The sequence below is a fragment of the Parus major genome, chromosome 3, assembly GCF_001522545.3.
Source record: "Parus major isolate Abel chromosome 3, Parus_major1.1, whole genome shotgun sequence".
Taxonomy (NCBI): Eukaryota; Metazoa; Chordata; class Aves; order Passeriformes; family Paridae; genus Parus; species Parus major.
The window spans coordinates 74,395,029-74,414,800 of NC_031770.1; the positions used below are offsets into that span (position 1 = coordinate 74,395,029).

Sequence of the window (19,772 nt, forward strand, 5' to 3'; positions counted from 1 at the left end):
ATCATACCAGAGCAAAGACAGCCTTCACTGGTGTGTTATTAGGTATCAGAGTATGTTTCAAAATCAGTATATGACATTAAGATAGACAGGCTTATAAACACTTATATGCAATCCTTATCTCACTACAAATCCAAATCAGAGAAGTAAAACTATCAGGCTGTATGTGTATGGAACAAAATACACTGTTATTTGATGAGTAATTTCTTGAGGTCTCACATGAGGATGCCAATTAAAACCCACTGGTTTCACACCTGAAATGTCCACAACTGTGTTCTGCCACATCTACATTAATGTGTGTAATAAGTACACCGTAGTAGTAACAAAATTCTATTTGCCACCATCACCCAGCAACAGTGTTCCCTAGCTGTGATTTGAAAACTACTAGAGGCCAAATTTAAAGTCTGTCAAGCATTTTCTGCATCCCTTTTTTTCAGCATAAAAGAAAATAAAGTATGACTCTATCATGGAAGTGGATGCACCGAGTAACAGTTTTATTCCTCTGTTACAGAAAATTTCCTAGGTCTGAAAACAAGATCTTTGATAGAGGTAGTGATTTCCTGGAGCTCTTTTCGAATGCTTTCTGCTCCTTCCTCCTCTTCCATGTTATCTTTTGTGTCACCATCTCCATGTTCAGTTTTCTTAGTTTGGCTGGTCAATTGTTTCACCACTAGTCCTTGGTATTTGACTATCAGTGAATGCTGATCCTGAAGGCAAAAAATGAGAACAAATCCAGGGGATGCCAATGTTACAGAGAAGGCAGACAGTCCTATAAATTAAGATGTAATTTTTTAAAAGCATTCTCCCATTCTTGGGCAAAGAGATTTAGTCATACAGAAATATATTTCTAATGAAGTATTTGACAACCTATATTCTGAGAGACATTCAAAGAGGCAGAAAACTGAAAGTGCATCCATGCTGCAAAAATAGGAAAATTAACCACTGAAGAATGAAAGCAATGTAGTTAGTAAACATCACCAGTTTTGGCAGTATAAAATACAGAATTTCACTGTATTTGCTTTTGAAGAGGTACATCTTTCTTCAAAACTAGATTAGAAAAATTTAAAAAGCAACCATGCTCTAGCTCAGTGGAAAGACGTAAAAAAGTTCAGTTTTAAGAATTGTTAACATCCCCCAAGACAGAACTGTCTCTATGGTTAAGTCAAAGGACTAACAATAGATTAATTTTTAATTCTATAAAAAAAGAAAATTGATGATAGATACCTTAAAAAGTGAGTTTGCAATGCAGTACAGATAAGAGAAATTGTATATTCTGTACATAATGTCTAGACATGAAACCAAATGGTGCCAAGTTTATGCAGCAAAAATAGTGTAAGGCACACCTTTCTGTCACAGAAAAAAGGTAATTTCCCCTTAAAAAGCTATAGAAGAATACCTCTGGGATCTTGCCACTTAGGAAATTAATGATCTGTGGTACTGATCTTCCTGGTGCATGAAGCATGCAGTGAGTTGAAAACTGAAATAACAATACTGATGTCAGGTGCAGAACAAGAGCTGGGTCTTCTGTGACTTTGAGCTGTTCAATCAGAGCTTGTCTATGCTGAAACAGGACTTGCCTAAGGAACAAGAATATATTAAACAAAAATATGATTCTGTAATTCTCTTAAATAGTAGATGGTCACATATACTAAAACTTATTTAACATCCATTAATTTTAATTTTCTTGTCAAATCATTTATGTGGAATTCCAAAACATTAATTAAAAAACAAAACAAAACAAAAATCCACCCAAAAGCAACCAACCAAAGAACAACAACAACTATCACTGACACAGCTCAGATTTTGAGAGACCCCTAGGGAATTTATACACTATATCACAGAAAGTAGTGAGCCAACAAAATCAGCTAAATGTGAATTCTCTTCTTTCTCCTTCTCCTATGGATTTAGAACTGCTTGACTTTCTATTTTTAAGTTAAGCAGTTTGGAAAGAAGGACTGCCTCTTACACACTGAGTATGACTGCTCCCATATTAAGCATCCAGCATTTGTGCAGCAATATAGCCACATTTCATTCAATAAATAAAATTGAAGTACCTTTCCTTCTTTTTGTCTCCTTTTTTCACCATAATACCACAAATATCCACTGCAGAATCAAGGCACGAAAGAAAATCTTCTATACTCTATTAAAAAGAATAAAAATATTTAATCTGTGTTTGCAGATTATAAAAAAGTTTAACTACTGTTCACAATTAATCACACAAAAGATGACTGTGAGTATACTTGAAATAAACTACACAAAAAAAGAGAAAGTAACATGTATTTAGTAGAAATTACCTTTGTCCTACAACAGTTCATATACCTAAATACTAACACAAACCGTGATTCATTAGTCTTGGAAATAAAATGAAAAACGAATACATGTTCTACAATTATTTACAGATGTACTTTTTATTGAGAAACACCTCAGTATGGTCATTTGTATAAAAGAATTAATAAATAGCTCTCCTTGTGCCTACACTGCCATAATCTGAAGGTTTGGGGTTTTTTTAAATATCCGTAATTTTACTAGTTAAGAAATACATTGGAGAACAAGCAAGAACTCTGGGAATAAAATCCAAGAAACATCAACCACTTTACACTGGAGATTTTTGCTTAGTTTTCACTCTTCTCACCTGCCCATGAAAAGCACACTGGATTCCACATTGTAGCAAAGAGCCAAAGGTGACTATCAGAATCATAATGTAAGATCACCTTCTCATCTCTGAAAATTCACAGATATAAAAACACACTTTCTCTCACTGCCTTAGACAAATACAGAAGATTATTTTGCCTTCATTCTTCACAGCAGCAGTGGTCATATATTACACTGTGTAATTAGCATTGTATCAGCATTATTAGCATTCTATCAGCAAAACAGAAAATCTGAACTAGATTAACTTTACCTTGCCATTCAGAGAAGTATGCAGTTTAGTTAAAGGACCTTTGGTATCTTCTGGCAGTTTACCTAAAATCTTGATTCTACCCTGTATGGGACAAGAATGGAAATAATCTGTAATATTAATCATCTTTTTGGATGTAGGCATATTTCAGGTGAAGCAATTACTTATTGAACAAACATCACTGATCTACTTGAGACTGTTAGAAAGGAACTTTTATTTCTGTACCTCACTTGTGATTGTAGAGTAATTTTCTATTGTCATCATTGACTCAGATGCCAAGAAGTTGAAAACCAGATTTGTAATGTCTGTACACAGTGTCTTCAACAGGTGTTTGGCAAGGTTAGTCTGAGTATCATCTGTTAAAAGAAATAAGTGATTAAGGAAACTTATTATAGTTACCTGATCCCTATGATATTATCACATCACCTTCACCACTGTGGACTCTATCAACCATGAGTAGTATGAGAGTTATCTGGATATGTGAAAAGAAAGTCCCTCATTTGCTGTGACGTTCTTGTGGAACATTGTTCAGTGAAAAATGTGAACTTTCAGGTCTGTAAGAACATTTTAATGCATTGCTAGTAATTGAAGGATGTATCTGTATAAGCAGTAAACTACTCCCTGTACAATCCTCCTGAACCACTGCTACTGATCAAGTCAAGAGTATACAGAGGAAAATTCTGCAGGACAAGCAGTTAAATAGAATAACAGCCATGTGACTTTAAGACTGAAATATTGGAATTTGGAAAAATAAAAAGAGGCTACAGAACACATGTCCAAGAACAAATGCTAATTGGAAGTAATACCATATACTCCAAAATACAGGAATGTCAGGTTGTTTTGCTAGTGTTTCCTTCTGCTAGAAGATTTCCACAAGGAAAATTCTAGGAGAAAGCTAAATAAAGCAGAGAATCTTGGACATGTCTACAGTATTTTCCTAATGCTAACTTTTCTGCCACACCTTACAGAGTAACCCCTTACAAAATGAATCGGACAGACTATCCTCAAGCAGCAGCTACTTTCAGAATCAAACCTATGAGGTTTAAACAGCAGCTTCTTAGAATAAGGTGCCATTCAATTTTTTTCATTAGTGGCACAACTGGGAGAATAAAGTGTGCTTATCAATATTTTCCTTTTTTTTTTTTACCTAGACAGTGAAAAATTGGAAGGAAGGTAAACACTTGGAAAAGAAAGAACACAGTTATCTTGACATAAGATAAAACAGAATATAGATAGGAAATAAAGAAAATGTATTTCAATTACTATGCAAAACAATGCATTTCAGCATAAAGGCAGTGTTAGGCATACTAAACACATCTCTAGTTTTCTCTTTTTCAGAATTTCCTTTTTAAACTTTTGCTCCTGTCTGATTTTTAACGTAGATTCTGGAATGAATTTAACATCCTTGAGGGAGCATACTCATTTTTCAAAGTATATATTTTGTACCTGTGAAATGCTTTGCTCCCTTTTCAAATAACCGAATGTTGTTGTACAAGTTTGAGAATTCTTCCTGCAAGTCCTTCATAGCCTGTCTTCTGTTGGCTCCAGAGGAAGACGTTGAAGACGTAAAAACAGAACGCACAACTTCCTGGTAAGTTTTTGTCAAAGGTCTTAGAACAGGAAAGAAGAAAGGGGAAAATATTGAGCAAAGTGTGAAATTGTACTAGGTTTTCCCAAATATATCAGCAATAGAGAAAATGACCTCATTATGTAGTAAATGACAGGGACATGTCTATCAACAAAGCACTCTTTTCTAAGCAAGAAAACAGACTGAAGTGTAGGTTCATCTGAAATGAATCACAAATTTTCTAACTCCACCTGAATTATTGAAATTACCTTCTTAGATGTTCAGCAATTTCTGTAATAAGCTCTTCAGGGCAATCCTGCATGCGGGTCTTTAAAATATCCTCAATTTCCTCTTGTGACATGAAAGAGAACTCCGGCTTCTTATTCCTACCTGCAGTGGCCATAAAAAACACTCACTGAGAAAACATTCCTTTTAGTATTGCTCTAATTACTCTGTGGCATGAGACACTGGAAAGCTTCAAAGTCCAAATGCCATAGAAGAAATGGATTATCAACAATGGAAAAAAAGGGATGATTATACATGACAGTTGAATTTTACACATATGAAAACCTGACAAAATTTCTCTTTTGATCACTTAGAAGTTTCTGTAATAGACATCTGAAGTAGTGTATGAGGATATGTGTTTTTGGTGACACTTTTTTTCAGTCTGTTTGGCCGTTTGGTTTAGAAACCATAGTGTCACCAAGACCAAATGGAATTTAAAGTGCCAAAACTGAATAGAGTGCTCTGACTTGATGGATTTCAAAAGGCTGTTGTTTTTATTTTTATAAACTTCCTTTAGCAAGGTACACAATCATGTAACAGTGTACTAAACTTGAGGTTACAGCATAAAATCTGAAACACGAGAGATTAAATCAGACAAGGTGTTCCAGTAATAGAAACAACTTACACACATACATTTTAGTGCATCTCTATTTCGGCTTTGCACAAAACATGAACTTTTCCCAGGTATAGTAGACTTTTTACATATAAGAATGAGATCAGAATGATGACAGAGAACCAGAAAGGGACATGTTCCAGATGCACCTTAAAACAGGCTTATTGTGCACATAAGTATGGAGATCAATGATGTTCCTTGTTGTGCCATAGTAGTAATGAACATAGAGTTTACAAACAAGTGAAAAGGGAGGCTAAATCAGGTTTTAAAAAGGATCATATTTACATTTGAATGGTTTCATCTGAGTTTACCTTGAGATCATTGTTCAAGTTATTAATTATAACACAGTAATATATGCAGTAATAAGGGCAAAACAGAAAGCCTACACCAAAACCCTTTGCAAACCTCAAAAACTGAAAGTCACTGAACATTGTTTTACTCAGTAACTGAATAGTCCTGAAAAATAATTCCATTTATATGTGAGTTATGGTACTCTGTGAGAGCAATATCAAACAAAATTACTACACTGTATTTCACACTTCAAATATCATATTTAAAAGTATTTTTCAGTCAGTAATGAAAGTCTGGACACTACATATAAAACGGAAGCACTCATTTTCTGGTTCTCCATTGAACAAAAGAAAGAACACAATTGCTTCATTTACAACTACTATTTCCTCTAAATTTAACAGTGCTGGCTTTTACTTAGAAAGCTGCTCATGCTCCTTCTTGCAATAGTGGAGGTAGAGAAACAGGCACCAATAAGTAGCGATATTGAAACAAAACATTAGTTTTGAGTGTGTATTTTATTCCTATGAAGAAAAATACTGTTTGACTGCTACAATTTGTTAATTTAGGCCATTCAGTTATCATACACTATGCAGCAGATATTACAAAAACAAGTGTAAAATTCACCCCAAAATCTACAGCATTTCCTACATAAAATAAAAGATAAATATAAAATGGTTTTGTTTCCTTGACTTCAATTTCTCTTTTAAAGACTAAGTTACACTGTTTGGGGAACAAGTAATGCCCATTTAATTTAAACAGCAACATCAGATCCACTGATACAATTTTACCTACATAGTATTCACATCTTCTTGACATTTTAGCTGACCTTATCTAAATAGTGGGAGAAGAACACATATAAAAAAAAAAAACAAGTAGTAAAACCATGTTGAGTAGATATAAATATATAATACCTAAAATAAAATGACAAACCTGTGCCAGTCCCTTGTGACTCTTCATCACTGTCAGCATCCTTTCTTCCTTTTTTCTTGGTTTTCTTAATCTTTATCTCTCTGGCATTCCCACCACCTCCTCCTCTCACGCTTCCACTGCCCTCTGGTGGGGAATTACTTGCTTAGTACACAGGAAAGTTTTAGCACTTACAAAGTTTACAGTACCATAGCAATTTATCTGTGTTACTTGTTAATGCTGGATTGAAAAACACAACCTGATTCTAAACACAACCTAGAACACATATTTCAGAATCTCAGGGCCATAAGTTTCATTCTTAAGAAAAAGAAGCAACCGAGGCAAAGCTTTATTTAAGCTAATGTCATTAATAAACACAAACACTAATATTAAATGCACATATTAAAAAAAAAGAAAAAAAGAAAAGAGAAGGGTCTTTCTTCAGCTAAAAGCAGACGAGATACCAGAGTCCATAATGTAATGGGGCATTTCCTGTCGGCTGCAAATAGCATCTTAGTAAGCTTTTAGCACTTTCATTAGAAGATGCTAAATAACTGAGTTTGTAAAAAATATTTCAGATAATGTAACTTTGTTAATTTTCAGAGAAAGAATCCAACACTATAAGCATTTATCCAAGATGTTCTTGGAAGCACACATTCAGCTAACTAGAGCACTCAATCTTTTTCAACTTTTCCTAGATGACTATAGAGCAATGGGATGTTCCAGTTCTGACACACATAACAAATTACTTTCTTCAGAAGTCCTGCAATGCAAAGACAAAGAAGTATGCAATGCAGACAGAATCTCAATTTGCTATACAGTCCCCCTTCACAAGGCAAGCTGTTCTGCTCCTTGCTCCCCTTTTCACAGGCTCTTCTGCTATTTTTTCACTTGGAAGAAATATAAAGTCCATGGTGCCATATACACTATGCCATGAGAAAGCAGGTGTTTTTTCCATTTAAATATGGTCCAAGGTTTCTAGTAACTACATTATGTAACTACTATTGTTTAAGAAGAAGAAATACAAAGATGGTATTACTTAAAAAGCTTGTTGTAAGCATCTGTTATGTACCATAGATAGATTTTTAAGCATAATTTTGCAGGAACAGCCAAAAAAGTAAAGCTTGTGCTTCCCACAAGGTTATTTGAAATGCGACTGAATTACAGTAATTACATTACATAAAACTGTTATGTTGGTGTGTTCTTAGGTAATGCACATAACAGTCCATAATAAAACATTTCAGCATAGTGCTTGGTGATGGTGCAGTCTGTTACCTGTGGGTATGAGTTTGTCTGGACACCTAGTACAGGCTCAGTTGAGTCTCACTCCTCCTCACGGCTGGAAACCGAAGCCTTCTATTATGACAGTTCAATAAATTCCAAGCTTCTCTACCTTAACTATGGCCTAGAAAAATCTGCCATCTCTTGTGGTAAAAGTTAGTTTAATTTCCATGTCAACTCAGGCCTACTCATGCTTTTTTTTTTAAGAGTAGAGTGTTCTATTTTGGAAATGAGTATATTCAACCAAGCCAGATCAGTGAGCATCAGTGCTCTAATTCTCTTACTTTCAGTAGCACAGTAACAATCTGCAAGTCAGTTCAACATAGATTGCTCAGCTCTCTTGCAGCAGCACAAGAGCCACACAAAGTTTTTGAGATTCACAGTCTTCAGACTGAATACTGTTTTAAAAATCAGAAAGATTTCAAAGGGTTAAACCCACACATTGTTATTCTTCCTTCAACTGAAATCTATTCCAAACAGTCACCACACAAATGGAGAAAGGTTTGGGATTAAAACAGAATATACCTCAAAGTAAACTGTCTTAATCTCCAAGTAACTGTTATATGTGCAGACGACAGAAAATTCTATGGCATGGTTTTCTCAGAAAAGATGACAAGTATTCTTCAAAAAAAAACCCCCAAAACCTCATTCTTGATTTAGACAAAATTATTTTATAACTAACATCTCAAGACTAATAATAAGAAACATATTCGTTTTCCTGGATCCCTGAAAAATGGAGACTAAAATTGAATCTATATTGTGTAATAAAACATGGCACAGAGTCCCTAACCTAATACTGGTTTTATTCAGTCTGATCTGATCATACTGTATAAAATAACAAATAACAGTATTCCTTGCTTCTAAAAACAGTTACCTTGTGTTTAACTAACTCAAGAGACCTTTATAGTACTTCCTCCACATCTCTAAGTCTCAAATTAGTTCTCATGGGCATAGCTGAGATGTATCAACATCCACAGTATAATAGTAAGTGGTTAGATTATTTCTTAATATCTTAAACAATGGACTGGAAATATTTAATGGACTACAAAGTATACTAACTTTTATTTGAGTATTTCAGAGATAAAACAAGTTTGCTTTGGTTTTTTTTTTTTGCTTTAGCTGAATATTTATGTTTTACCTGTTGCCTTCTTTCTTCTTTCATCCTTTTTGTCTTTTTTATTAGTGTATGAGTTCTCTAAACAAGAAGCCTGTTTTAAATCTTCTTCAGTGATTAAATTAACAGGGTTGTTTTTAATTTCCTAAAAGGAAGAACATGCACATCATAGCAAAAAGATATACACAGCAATGGAAGAAACATTTACGCCATTTGGCCATTTTCAAGTACACTAATCAAACATGTTTTCCAAGTGCAACACATGAGACTGGGCTTCCTGAGTGCACCAGAACATAAATTACACCCATTAAATATAGAAACTTGTTGTTCATTTGTTTTGCTTCTTCTCTAGTTGTATTTCAGATGAGATGTACGGACATTTTAACAGTGACTAGAAAGTCTCATGAGTTTTACTCCAAAACTCAACGTGCACTGCACCTTGAGCAATAAAAAAACCTACTGTACCTTTTCCGCTTTCTGTTGCATCAGATCAGAAAACAGGTCAGCACAGCTGCTTAAAAATTTCTCACTGACTGCAATGGTGTCACTGAAGACTAAACCTGAAGAGCTTTTGTTTAAAGATCTCATCACTTGCTGGAGCAAAATCCCAACATCTTCTACTGACAGTGAGCTGGGCAGAAGAGTCTAGAGTAAAGAAAATTAAAATACAATAGCCTTCTAAGTGGGTAAACAGAATAGACACAGACCATTTGACATCTGCTAACTAGTTAGAAAGCACTGCACTTTTCAAATTAAGCTAGTAATTTAAGAGTACACTCTATTTAAATTTAGAACAAATCAACATTGATCTAGGAATATGTGTTACCTCTGGGCAAATGCATGGCAACTTCTTCAAAATGAAGCTCAACAGCTACAGAGCAACACCAAACACAGAACAACTGCAGGACTTAAGAGCAATGGTTAGTGCTGTAAGGCCTAAAATTAGGACTTAGCCAGGGATGTGGCCAACATCTCTCTGCTCACCAGAAGTGTTGTAAGCATTTAGTTTAGACATTTTCTCAAAAAAACCCCAAAAAACAAAACCAAAACAAACCCACAAACCACCAAAAACACACCAACAGAAATATATTGGTGTCTAGCAGAGTACTTTCACAGTAGCTTTGAAATGAAAATGAGTCTTGGATATTTACAAATGGAATTCCCTTGTTTTTATTCAGATCAACTCAAAGGCAATTAAAGCCCTTTTACTTGTCATTTTAATTAAACTGAATTTTCTTCTCTGACAATGCAAGATTTCATTATACATATATAATATATATAGTTTCAATAAAGTATCATTTGACACAGAAATAAGAAAAAAGAAATAAATCCAACAACAACAACAACAACAACAACTGAAAGGACTACTTACTGCTACATCTATCCAGCTTCCAGAGCTGATGGCTTCCTCCACAGAGGCTTCAACTTGATCCACCATTTCTTGACCAACACAAGCTGCTCTCAGAAACAAGAGTTGTGCAGACTTGTATCTTTTTTTAATGTAGCCTACCGGGTCAGGGATGCCAAGTCTATACAATGCATCAAATTCTACAAAATAGATAGATTTCTGTTAAAATTTTGTTCCTTCATGTACATGTAAGAGCTTATGGGATGACTATATTTTGAAAGGAGGAAACAAAGAGTTACACATATTTTTTATACTAGTAAATGCTAATGCTGACCTAAAACTTAGGTCAGTACAAGTTATGTCTAAGTGTTGTTAATAAAAGTATGCATATAGATCGAAGTCACATCCATGATTCAGAGTCTAGAAAATTGTTTTTTTCAGATTCTTATACCATTAAGTTTATATTTGCAGTCATATCTTTCCAAAGTATTCTAATATAGCATGAACAAAATTTTACAACACATACAGTGTCCAAGAGTTTTGTTTTCAGCTATTTTGCAGTTTATACTTAAGATGTGGAGAAAACACTCAAGACTGACAGAAACTCCATCAGTCAACCAGTATTACAGAAACACTTAATACTATCATTGTAAGTTATGGTGTAAGTATGGTCATGGTAAGTTAAGGTATTTTCAATCTGCAAGAATAACTGCTACTTGACCCTTTGTCACCATAAGGGGACATTCCTCTCCTTATTCAGATCCCTATTTTCCCACAGCTCATGGTGTCTCAAAACACCATCACCCATCATCACTCAGCTTGAAGTCAGACTTGTCTGGATTCAAATCAGCACACTAGTGCTACTCACTCCAGTTCTACAAATATTATTTTGAAAAAAAATTCTTCCGGAGCTCTGAATATTTGGACTATTAGCAGCCAAAGTCTGGTTGTAATCTGGACACCTGGCCTGAAACTCCAGCCATGATAATCTGATAATCTACAATAAACAGGCTAATCAATGTCTTCAGAGCAGTAATAAGAAGAGTATTTGTAACTGTTATTGAGAAATAGTTACTGGTTAGCAGTATGGCCCCCTCCACTGAGATACAGTTCATTGTGATAAAGTAACACACATCATAATGAGCAAGATGGTCTTTCAGCAAAGGAGTATCAGCCACTGCACTGATTTCCACTTCTCCTTGTGAGGCTTCACTCTAAGCACCAGCTATATTAAGGTAAGACCAATTATCTACACTTGTTTTAGAAAGCCATTTTATCTGAAAGAACAAAGATTAATTACCTAAGTAACCATTCTGCTTGAAAAAGGAATCCACCCATTTGTTCTGTGTTCTGGAATAGATGTCTGGAACAAACACAGCCTTATCCTGTCTCCCACCAACCACGGTGCCCTTCAGACGACCAGCATTAACAAGTTCTTCCAGCAAAGCTACAAGAGGAAAATAAATGAAGAGATGTTTCCAAAGTTAGTACATCCATTAATCAAAATATAATTAGTTTCCTTGGTTTGTTTCTTCTTTATTTCTTTCCAATTAGTCTGTGCTTGCTCTGGTGAAACACAGCCAACCTCTGTCAATTATTTTTAACATTTATGAGAATTTCTTCACAAAAGCACTGGAAATCAGAGAATGTTTCTGAAGAGTAAGCCACAATGGCAGGAACAAAATGGTTTTTATTGAACATTTGGAAACCTGGGCAGTTTTAGCTTTTAATTTAAAATATGCAGACATAGAAGAATCTTTCTCTGCCAGAAAAATAAAACTTACTAGCATTTTATTAATAATTTCTCTTTGAATTCATGGCTTGCATGTTAACCAAAATGGAAAAAAAAAGATCTGAACACAGATCTTTTCTTTCTGAACACAGAAAATGACATAGAAAGTCATTATCTAAACTGCATAACACAGTTGCCAACAATAACCACTTGAGAATACACAAATACTGTTGACAAAGAACATATTGGTAACTGGTAGTACCAAAGTATTAAGCACTTCTCAATTTTAAATAAGATTATTTAAATCCACTTAAGTTGCATGGGAATATCTGATTTGCCTCCTATGCTCTGCTTCTGCCTTTTTGTAACACAAGAGATGTATTTTAAAATATCAGTGACTTCAACTGCTAACTGCTGATTTCTGGAGCTTTGCCAGATGGCTTTTTTTTATTCTCAGTTTATGTTTATTTCTATTTCATTAAAAGACAAGTTTTGCTCTGGAACAAAACATTAAATGGTATCAAATGGCAAGGCTTCTTCCTCATGAAATAAAAGCAGCAGTCAGCACTACCACATGCTTAGTACAGCACACAGAGGTTTAGCTCACTTATGCAGGGAAGCTCACCTGAAAGCCCCGTTCCAGAAGAAACAGTGCACAGTGAATCATGATAGTTTTTGTGCCCATAGTGATATGCCCATAGTGATAGTTGATATGCCCATAGTGTAGGAGAGCTTCTATAAGCTAGCAGCTATTGAACACAACTGCCACTAGGAAAGCTGAGCAATACTTACACTGAAAAAATGCAGTGGATGAGAAACTGATTTAAACAAGATATAGCTTTATGTAATTTAAGACAAGAGCCAGAAATCATTTTCTGCCATGGTTCAGTTACATTGAATAAAATGGAACTTGTAAGAACAATTCTGTAAATAAAATAAGTTTTTTATACTTCCTAATATTTTAGTTGCTCTAGAAAATAGAGTCAATGTGCCTATTCCACTTAAGCAATCGTCAAAAAATACAGATTGGCTCTCTGTTTGTAATTTCAACTTCTTTTTATTCAAAGTCTTTAGAAAAAAGAATTAGACTTTCTTGGAGCTCCACAAAATGGGTTGAAAAATCTATTCATGAACCACAGTCTTTAGGGAAAGAAGATGTCAGAAGAAAAGAAGTGAAATGAAGATATCAATTAAATTCTGTATTTTATCAAGTGCCAGTTCTAAAACTCCAGGGCAGAGGAGGTGCTCTCAGAGATTTCACAGATCATTGCTCCAATTATTTCTAGACAATATTTTGTTTTAAAACAACAGGATCCCTGTAGAACTACCATAAATTCTCATTTACTTTTAAGGGTGACCAAGTAGTTTGTAGTGTCCTATTAGGTCTCTGTCAGTCTGAGAGATGTCTCAGTGTCCCTCTATGTCAGTCCTACACCAGTAAAATAATGATCAGAAATTAATAACATCTGTGATTTCATTATGCTTTGTAATTAGTGTTTTAATCTGAAGAGTTTCTTATTTCTAAAACTACTTTTTATCATAACTTTATGAGAGCTTAATATGAATAGCAGCATATCCATGTGAAAGTACCAAAGAACAGTATTTATCCTGTCTAAACCCAAGTATTGATTAATCAGTTAGCTGCTTGTAAATGATACAAATATTACACTAAACTTACATTTTTATTCTGGAAAAAAAATTTGTAATCAGGAATTTTTTATTCAGAAAAGTGACAAAGACCACTTTTAAACACATTGCTACAGCAACAGACATAAAAAGCTAAAAAGTAAAATCATTACAAGGTATTTTTCTGATTTCCAGCATTTGTGAAATTGAAATGGTATCTTAGCAAATGAACACAATAAAATCTGGCAGTGAATAAAAAGATAAAAAGGTCTTTGAAAATTAGAAACTGCAGAGGTAATGAAAGACAGTAAGAAAAACTAAAGAAAAAGATGAACAAACTCACTAAAAAATCCCATGAAAGTACTAGAAGTATGTATTGTGATGATCACTAGTGTCAGGAAAACACCAGAACTCCAATTCACATTAACACTGTACATCATCAAAGCATGATGATGTACTTGAAAGACTTATCTGAAACAGACTCTAAGCAAACACTGAAATTTGCTGGGTATCGAGACATTATTATAATGCAATTTCACAGATTTTCCCTTTAATCTATGAAAACCTGGATGGCACATGAAAGAAAAAAAAAGGTGGAAATTTTAAATTGATTATGTGAAAGTAGAGTGTTTATATGATTTTACTTAAGTGCTAGGATTTTAATTTTTAATGAATACGCTTGTGGCAGAGAATAGCAGGACAAGCAGAGAGATACTACAGTGGAACTAAAGAGAGCAATGCCCTGAAGGCAAGAAGACCCAATCAAGAGAAGCATTAAGGTTCATGAGAAGAGATAGAAACCATTAAAGGATTTTAAAAGACCAGCAGCACTTGGTCAGCCAGCATAGAAGACTAATGATGCTTGAAGCAGCATTTTTGAGAGATAGGAGAGGGCACACAAAGTGACAAGTAGAGCCTAAAGATTTCAGCAGCTGAATAGGGATTCTTTATGCATTTCTATTTAAAAAAGGAATTGCAGAAAATAAAAGCAGTTTAAGGATATGTTTTATCTCTCAGCACATAAGTCATTTAACTAAGAGTATAACAAAAGCTTAGCCTCCATTATCACAGAAAAAGTCAATAAATAAAATCCTGAGCAATTAATGCCATTTGGCTGCATAAAATCTGTCCCCTTTTGTGTGCTTCACTGATAAAACTGTTAGTAGCTAAGGGCAAATAATGAAAGAGATGAATAAATAAGTACTGTACTTCTTGTATCATTGTGCCCCCAGAGGCATTTCGTCAACAAATGTTTTCCTTGCTTCAGATACAGGGACCATCCCTTCAGTTATGGATAGCACAAAGGGTTTAATACTTTCTACACTAAAGAGAAACAGATTGTTCTGTATTTCAGAATTAAGGCTATATACTAAAAAGCTTCTTTGAAAGCATACTTTTAATAATGAAGAGTGGACTTCCTAACAAACACACAAAATATTCTGAATGAAACTCACAGTAAAGTAAATGTTCTTGAAATCCATACCGAGTGATCAAGCTACTTACAGGTGTAGGCCTTGGAAAAAAAGAAAAACAAAACAATATAAATTAATGATACGAAACTGACGTGAAGAATCCAGAAATAAAAGAGGTTACTATAGATGAACAGAACCACATAGTATCCTAGCCTCAGGGTTCTACACTGATGTTTAAAATAGCTTACAAGATCTTAATTCTGAATTACTGTGAAGTGATAACACAAAAGCTATGATAATTATTGTAAGCAAGCTTCTGCTTTGTTAAGTTTTCCTCTTCCTACAAAGTGACACAAAAGTTTATTGATTTAGTAAGAAAAAGTTATTTATAATCACATTTAGTTACATCAATATGTAACTGACTAAGGTGGAGCAGAGGACAGATATTCTACAAAGTAACAAAAGAACTATATAGATTACCATTTCCTTCAGCCAAAACACTACAGTATATTGTATATTGTTATACTTCCCTTGTTTTTCAAAAGAGAGTCCCCATTTCTAACAAGTGAGTCTAAGATAACTGAGAACTGGTCCCAGGAACTGAACTACACTGAGGGGAATCTATCTATAGGTCTTTTTTTTCTCTTCCTTTTCAATCACAAGTGAGTCTGGCCCATAAAGACCTACGGCAAAAATATTTTAATATGTGGTTGCAGGCATTGCAATTTACCGAGTAATTGCAGTGAAGAGCCCACGAATGCGTGCTCGATGGCGGGACACAAAGGCTTCTGTAAAAATCACCCCACGGTTTTCCTGGTCTAGTTGTCCATGAATAATTCTGCCCAAACGCTTGGATAATGCCTGTAAATAGAAGAATTGAGCTTTTCTAAGCATGCCTTCTTCCATCAGATATACAGGTATCTAACGACAGAAAACACTGCAGAACACAGAAGCATGATTTACAGATGCACCATGAAAATTAAGATTTAATCTTAACATTAAGTTTGTTCAAAATAGTGACTTAAAGCCAAAGATAAATGAAGAAGGTGGTCACAACTAATTCTGCATTTTCCAGGTTGGTGGCTTTCATCACCTGTATCAGAAAGTCTCCTGGAAGGTCGTACGTCTTGCAGAGTTCTGATATTGTCACCTGGCCAGTTTCCTGCAGTTTATCATTTATTTCTTCTGCTAATTGATCCAGATAACTCCTTTTGTAAGAACGAGAAAAAGAAAAGACAACACTTTAAGTGTGACATTCAAAGTCAGCCTCAAGATCACATAATGAATAACTGACCTCTTTTAATATATCTCCTTCTGTTACATCTTTGCAAAAATATGATGAAAATTATTTTAAATTAATAAAGTGTATGTGAAAATGTGTGTTTTTTTTAAAAAGCCTGCTAGGCAGGTAGTGAGCATTAAGATGGGCCATTTATCTACTTGTATGGAAATTTCAAGCAAGAGAAAGAGGAAAACATGTCAATGAAAATTGGAAAACAGTGTTAGTAAACAAGACAGGTCTTAACTATTTCAAGAGAGCCAGGGACTTCATATTCTTTGACAACAAGAACAGATCCTGAAGCTCAGTCAATAGAAAGGACAGCCTCTTTGTTGGGTTGAGTAAGAATAATATTAAGAGTACTACATCAGTGGTTATTAAGTGTGCTGGAAACCATGAAATAACTAGCTCAAGCATCTTAGGCTTGTGAGGTAGAACAAGAGGTAGAAGGTTTGTCAACAGCTGAGGCAGACAGCAAAGGCAGAGAGCAAATGAGATTTGGCTGCTGTACACAAAGCCACTGGGTAAGAAATGAAGCCTCTTAAAGGCAGGACACTGAACATAGACAATCAGTAGGAGCTTTACATTGCGAATTCAACAGATGCTTTGCTGAGATAGGCCTCACCTGCCTAAAGTAGCACTGATCACCACCAAGCAGCTCTAAGACCAGCCAAGAAAAATGTATTTCACTTCAGAAGCAACAACAGTTGGACATTATTTTTAGTCTGCATTTTAAGAAATAAATACGGTATCAATTATACATATTGCTCCTGACGGTACTCACTCGTTTATAAGCTGTCCCAGTACAAGCTGAATACCTTTTTCAGATTTAACAATGTCATTAGCTCTGTTTTCAATGTGCAGAAGGTCCACATTTATTACCTAAAAAAAACACCTCTTATCAGAACTTTAAATTGAAAATCATTCTCAAACACTGGAATATTAGTTCAACATTCCTACATCTTGAGGAAAGCTGCTTTTATTTTTTTTATACTATTGCACACAAAAACACACTAAATCTGTGTTTTGGAACAAAGCAGCAGTGCTTTAGGGAAAAAAGAACAACCCCTCTTTGCAACTGTTACAAGGTTAAAAGAAACATATATAATAAAAAAATACCAGAAAGCAGCAAGAGAAAATAGAAAACTGGCTTTCAGAAACGTTTTCTGTTTCCAAGTAATTTTGCTCAAGCCTGAAGCCATAGAGGAAGAATACTGTAGAACAAAGATTAGTGGAGACAAGAGAATAAGGAAGGAAGAGGGAAGATTCAAAGAGGCATGCAAAGTTAATTATGCATGCTCCTACAGCTTTAAATTTACATGGGCAACATATTTCTTTTCTGCCTTCCTTAGTTTACAAAGAAAGAGTTCATAAACAAAAACTGTATATATCAGTAGTGATTTCAGAAGTCCTAGATTATCACTTAACAGAGACATTTCAACAAAGCAATAAATGGACAGATTAAGTAATCTGCAGTACGTTGACAGGAGCTACCAGCTATTCATAAAATTTGTACTGTTTTAAAAAAATAACTTAGCTGGAGTACAACTAATGAACTCCAAATCCACACTATGCATGGTGAAGAAAACAAAGAAGTATAAAGTTTTCATTACAAAGTTACCTGTTGTAAGTCGACAATGTTAACTCGACCTTTGAGAAAAGTTAAAACACACTTTTAGTACATGAAACACATTTCAACAGATTTAGAATATAGTACAGCTCACTATGCACACAGTATTTAATTACTTTTTCTGTAGACCAAGTAATCTAGTCCATGATTACCCAGAGATTGTTAAAACTCTCTACCTTTGCATGAAGCTACTAACAAAAAGCCCAGAAATTTTAATTCAGTCCAAGCTGTCCCACTGGTATGATACACAATGGCAAAACACAAACTGAGGCAAACCCATAGTAACAGTGAGAAAATGGCTAATCTGTATGGACATAATAAGAAGTTAATTTTTCTAAACATATGACGTTGTAAAATTCACCCCTAAGTATAACTCTAAGTACACTGCCTGTTCATTAAAACCATTGACAAAAAGCTGTCTGAACAGTACTTGCTTCCTAAGTCACATCTTCCAATACAGGTGGCTCTTCATATTGGTAAAATAAAAGATGTGTCAATGACAATTTACAATTATTATTATTACTATTATTTTTATTATTATTATTGTTACTATTACTAACGGTGACAGAAGAATGACTTTAAAATTCCAAGACAAGGCCAAACATCTTGGCCACGTACCAAACTATATTAAAATGCCAATTTTCCTTCAAAAGGATTTTTATACAACTTTTGTGGCAGAAATTCTACATGAGTGAAAACAAAGCAATTAGCAGATCTTATGTAAAAATCTAAAAGCTTGACCCAGATCTGAAATGAAAATAAAAGTAGGTGAATTAATGCGTAGATGAAGCAAACTGACTTTTTCTGAATGATTAAGGGTACTGACAGCTTTCAAATTCTTTCTGTAGCCTTCAAAATTAACTTCTAACTCCAAAGGAAGAAGGAAAATGCCACACTTACCACCACAAACATGAAGCTCATCGTGGATCTCCTTACTAATCTGTGCTGGCGTGACATACTCCTTGCCATCAAGTGTGTGCACTACATCCAACTGCTTTTCTGCGATCAGCTTTGTGACAATTTCTATACAGTTCCGTTCTGACAATCTATCAAAAGCAGGAGTCAGTAGTTATTCTAAGGAAGTACTTCCTAAAACTCCCTTTAAATTGACATTTCAAACATACTAAGCACAGGAAATACAATGAAGACTGCTCGCAGTTCTTTGAGAATATACTTTTTCGGACAAAGAAATTAAAGTCTGCATCCAGCTTATCACCCACCAAATCATCCATATGGCTTCACTTAGGCGGGTCACCTCTCCAAAACTTTTACTCTCCTCATGAAGAGCTATCAGCCCTGTCAGCTGTGAGAAGGCACCTGCTGGCGAATATAGGAACGCCTGCAACTAAAGAATTCGTGTCTATGACACTTCTGTGCGCTTTTATTTTACTTTTACGCTTTTGCGATTCATTTTTCTTTAACAAAAACAAGTTCTTGGCAACGATCTCAACTGGTCAAGCAGACAGAAGGGAGAAACCGAGCACTGGAGCCGCGATGATTTTGAGCAACTCGAACTTAGTTGTGACTACACACTCAGTCGCTTCCGTGGGCCTGCCCGTGCTCTGGGGTCCCAGAAGGGCCCGCGGGGCTCCCTCAGGGAGAGACTCGGGGAAGACAGAGGGGCCGCGCCTGGCTGGGCCCCGCGGGGGAAGGGGGGCGGCCGGCGCGGGGAAGGGGCGCGGCAGGCGGGCTCGGCGGCGGTGCCGGCGCCGCCCTGCTCACCTGTGGGCTACCTCAGCGAACTGCGCCCGCTGGAAGTCGGCCGCCAGCTGCCGGATCTCCTCCCAGGCCG

At 35.4% G+C, this 19,772-nt stretch overlaps 1 protein-coding gene across 1 annotated transcript; it reads right to left on the reverse strand.

Moving 5' to 3' along the window:
* Window positions 1-464: 464 nt before the first annotated feature.
* UFL1 (UFM1 specific ligase 1) lies at window positions 465-19,767 on the reverse strand (the record flags this gene model as incomplete). Its single annotated transcript, XM_015620469.2, has 19 exons — window positions 465-704; window positions 1,394-1,574; window positions 2,052-2,137; window positions 2,900-2,980; window positions 3,122-3,252; window positions 4,343-4,506; window positions 4,733-4,853; window positions 6,583-6,705; window positions 8,978-9,098; window positions 9,419-9,598; window positions 10,326-10,501; window positions 11,602-11,748; window positions 15,114-15,172; window positions 15,802-15,932; window positions 16,165-16,279; window positions 17,135-17,232; window positions 17,972-18,000; window positions 18,881-19,026; window positions 19,703-19,767. Coding segments are annotated over 19 exons (2,367 nt in total), but the record flags the coding sequence as incomplete, so codon positions are not given.
* Window positions 19,768-19,772: the final 5 nt, after the last annotated feature.